Below are 4,648 nucleotides of genomic sequence, written 5' to 3' on the forward strand. Positions count from 1 at the left end.
AAAAGATATGGGTTTTCCAACTGTGAAAATTTTATATCAATTAGCAATGCCTCATTGATCAATAATCTGTACATGTACAGATGTTTCCAATTAGAAGGGACTTTGTCATGTTTTGATTAAATGTTGATATTTTATTATAAGGGAATTATTCAGTATTCCACATAACCAGGGAATAAATATACTTATAACAACACATTTTGACTGCAAATTAGAAACACTTGATCTTAAAATATGATCAGGTTTATTTTATCTTGTCTATTTACTTGATTTGTTACCCAAGATCACTGTTTGGCTCCAGAGCTTCCTCATGGCATTTTTCACCTCTGCGTTTCTGAGGGTGTAGATTAAAGGGTTTAACATGGGTGTTATCATAGTGTAAAATACAGCCACTGCTTTATCAATGGGGAAGGTGGTCATAGGCCGAAGGTATTCAAATGTACATGGTACAAAAAATAAGACAACAACAATAATATGTGAGGCACAGGTGGAGAGAGCCTTCCGTCGTCCTTCAGAGCTTTGAGTTCTGAGGGAACAAAGGATGAGGACATAGGATGTGATAAGAATAGAGAAACTGAACATACACAGGAACCCACTGTTGACAGCAACAAAGAGTCCAAAGATGTGAGTGTCAGTGCAGGAGAGCTTCAGCAAAGGGTAAAGATCACATGTGAAATGGTCAATTACATTGGGACCACAGAAGGGTAACTGCAAAATGAAAAGGATTTGAATAAGACCATGAAGAAATCCCCCAGCCCAGGCCACGACTACCAGGAGGATACACATCTGCTGGTTCATTGTGATCATGTAGTGCAGGGGCTTGCAGATGGCCACGTAGCGGTCATAGGCCATCACTGTAAGCAGGATGATCTCAACTCCCCCAAGGAAATGCATCGCAAAGACCTGAGTCATGCACCCAATGAAGGATATTGTTTTCTTCTTAGCAAGTAAGTCAAAGATCATTTTGGGTGCCATGGTAGAAGAGAAGGAGCCATCTTGAAAGGACAAGAAAGACAAAAATAAATACATAGGGGAGCTCAGGGCTGGGCTGGAGGCAATTGTGATAATGATGAATAGGTTGCCTGCCATGGTTAGAGAATAGATGATTATGAACATTACAAATAAGACTTTCTCCACATCTGGATTCTGTGTCAGGCCAAGCAGGATGAATTCTGTCACATTATTCTCTTGCTCCATGACCCAAGTTTATATATCGATAACTGATGTATCTGCAAATAATACAGGGATTGAAATGTTGGTAGATCAATTTTGATCAAGAAAATAATATATATCTTAGGTAACTGATTTCTTTTAAGATTGATGGTAACCTAAACAGACAAACCCTAGACTTTAAGTACGGCTATATGTTTAATTATCCACAGTGTTGAATATATCGCTCCTTCTAAACACACACACACACACAAACACAAGCACTGTTTATGACTCTTTCCATGAAAGCATATTTTCTACAATCAAATATGGATGGATCCTCTCCCAATCACTGCCTCAAAATTTTCTCATATAGCAAAGGAATAAAAAGAGGACATTTAAGGACAAGCAGTAGCTTGAGTTCATGAGTGTCTACCTCCTTGTGTTTCTTTTCTAGTTAGTCAGGCTGATGAGGCTAATGCAGAGTTTCTTGCCTTTTTAGATTTAACTTACTTCAGAATGAGTATCAACCATCTGGTGAGTTCTATATAAAATTAGAAACCATGAAACCACATTTCTAACTAAGCTGAGTTAGGTGAACACATGAGACAGTAAAATGATACATAGTGGCAAATATATGAGCTCATGCTTCATTAACAAAGAATTGCAGAGGAGTGTCATTGATTCCTTATCAAACATCTCTGCAAGAATAATATCCTGAAGAGGAAAAAAACAGACATCTTGATGCAGTGCAATATATCTTGAATTTATTTTTAACTTTAGAATATACTATTTGGGGAAATTCTACCATAATAAATTTCAGGGGTCTTTTGCAATTCAACAGTCCATTTAAGGAAGATTATGAAACATTCTCTGGATCTGTTCGGAAAACAGATATTTTAATATAAGGACATAAACTCACCATAATTTATTAGTCACAGCAAGTTCTTCAGGATAGACAGAATATATTTATATTTTGTTTTCACTAATAAGTGGCCATGAGATGTTTTGTATTTCCTACATAGATAATGTAGGAGAAAAAACAAAGGGCATAGAGGAATTAAAGAACATTATATCTTATGTCAAAGTTTGTACCCTGAAGGCAAAAATATAGTTTCCCATCCATCTCCAAATGATTATATAAAGTTCCAAAATAAGAAAAGTTCATACCCTAAATCTTATGCTTGAAATAATTCCTTTTATAATCTTAAGAGCTAATTAAATGGACTATGAGTAAATATAAAAAAATACTGTCCAAATATGTTTGAAAATAAAACCAACTATATTTGGAAAATTTTGCAGGTAGAAATCAGGCAAGAGAAAAATATTAGACTTGATAAAATCAAAAACCCCCTGGTATTTAAAGATACTCTTAAAATTCAGGAATACAAATAAACACAAAGAGAAGCAAATATGGTCAAATTTCAAAAAGACATTATATAAATTATATTTTAAAAAATATGTATATTTCAGTGTGAGTAATAAAAATTGTTCAGCCTTATCAGAACAAAGTAAGTTTAGCCTGATATATATTAGTATAATAAAGAGTAATATGAAAACATAGAACTATATCACAAAAACAGTGAATCCTAATGTAAAACCTGAATTTAGTTACTAAGACAATTATAACAGTAATATTTAATTACTTATAATAACTGTACCATAGTAATGCAAGGTCTTAATAATATGAGGGAGTCAGACTGGAAATTTGTATTTTCTACATGCTTTTCCTATAAACCTTCAATATCTCTAATTATGAAAAAAGCAAAGAGAAACCCCCAAACCAAAGGATATCTGCTCTTGATATCATCACCAAATAAAGGAGAAAGAACAAAAAGGAAATGCATATGCTAAAAATAAAGCATCAAATAAGTCTATAGTAGAATTCCAACACTAATGAAGGAAGTTGTTTATGTGGGAAAAGGTATTAGGGGTATGGAACAAAGCATAAAGGAATCCCCTATATTCAATAAGTAACATTTATGTAATCTAAGAATCTTTATAAAAAAATAAAAAACATATATAAAAAAACACAAAGCATCAAACTGCTTAAAAACAGAAAACAAAGAGAACTCCCTGATCAGTGAGACATGCTACGCATATACGCCGTGGTGTAAAGCATAGCCAAAACTGGTAGTTTCAACTACATAAAGTCTGGGATCAAACTGGAAATAAGTTTGCAACAGTTGACATACAATTATTACTATAGAAATAGCATTTTCAAATAAAAAATGTCTATGCACATTATTACAGAGGAAAAGCAAAAAGAACGAAAAAGCAATGCTCATGAAAAAAAGGTTTTTGACATCAAAAATATTCTCTATTTCATAAGTACTCAAAGAAATGCAGTTTAAAATGTGAAATATTTTTTACTGCCAAATTACAAAGATGTACAAGACCTCTATTATCCTATTTTGGTGATTGTGTGTTCACATTAAATATTCTGGATATAAACATGACTTTATATAAAAAGGACATCAAAATTGGTTAAGTTCCTCCTTGCTCCCATACTTCCCACTCTTAGAAATCTAGTCTAAGTAAGATATATTAGTAAACCTATGCATACATGAATTTCACAATACATTTTTCATAATGTTGAACATGTAAAGACAACCATAATGTCTACACGAGGGTGAACAGTTAAGTGAGTTATGATACATAGTTATGAAATATCATGTTGACAACAAAGATATTTATAAGATTTATTATTGATATGGAAAGGTGATTTCAGCATAATAAGTGAGTGGAAAATGCAAATATAAAAAAAAAACATTTACTTTATAAACTAAATTGTCCAAAATGACATAAAGTAGAAATGACTCTAAAATCCTAAAACAGACATTAAGACTAATGGTGCTTTTAAAGGATATAGGCAATGTTTATGTCTTTTTAAATATCAGTTTTGCAATCCTGGTTTTTTATAATGAGAATATATTGCCTTTATTATTTATAAAATAATTTAATAAAAATTTTACTTTTTTTCTATGGTCTGGCTCCATAATATCTCAAGTAGAAGCTTTTATGAGTGTATTGTATATGCCGCTCATTGTTCATAAAGATCTGTGATAATAAAATACATATTTTAATCTACTTACCTGTAAACTGAAGACCCTAGTAGTACTCTGAAAGAAAAATGCCATTAAAATATCAGGTACCTAACTCTGAATACATTTAGATAAGTAACAGGCTCAGTGTATGGCATGGCATCTTATCTGTAGAGAACATTTTGCATGGAGCTTGTAATCACTAACCCTTCATTAACTTCTGCTTTGCAAATTGATCCATTTTTTACCTTAAGTATAGCAATTGTTTCCCTCAATTACTAACTCAGAAATGATTGCTTAGAGAAACTCCCTAGGTAAATCTTCTTTTTGGGAACATCTTTCTCTTTCTGGAAGTCTTCCTGCATATTTTCTCTTTTGCTCTTTAGTGACTACATTAAGTGTGCTATAGAAGCCACTTGAGATTATTTCATATCAGATTTAAAACACTAAAAATAGAA

The 4,648-nt window shown here is 32.5% G+C and overlaps 1 protein-coding gene across 1 annotated transcript; it reads right to left on the reverse strand.

Annotated features, from left to right (window-relative positions):
- Window positions 1–255: 255 nt before the first annotated feature.
- LOC101439309 (olfactory receptor 4C5-like) lies at window positions 256–1,194 on the reverse strand. The gene has a single exon (XM_004447425.3). It carries the CDS (start codon window positions 1,192–1,194, stop codon window positions 256–258), a length of 939 nt encoding a protein of 312 aa, XP_004447482.2.
- Window positions 1,195–4,648: the final 3,454 nt, after the last annotated feature.

Source organism: Dasypus novemcinctus, chromosome 10, assembly GCF_030445035.2.
Source record: "Dasypus novemcinctus isolate mDasNov1 chromosome 10, mDasNov1.1.hap2, whole genome shotgun sequence".
Taxonomy (NCBI): domain Eukaryota; kingdom Metazoa; phylum Chordata; class Mammalia; order Cingulata; family Dasypodidae; genus Dasypus; species Dasypus novemcinctus.

Coding starts and splice junctions, on each gene's coding strand:
- LOC101439309 (XM_004447425.3), bottom strand. CDS start 1,194: ATGGAGCAAGAGAATAATGTGACAGAATTCATCCTGCTTGGCCTGACA.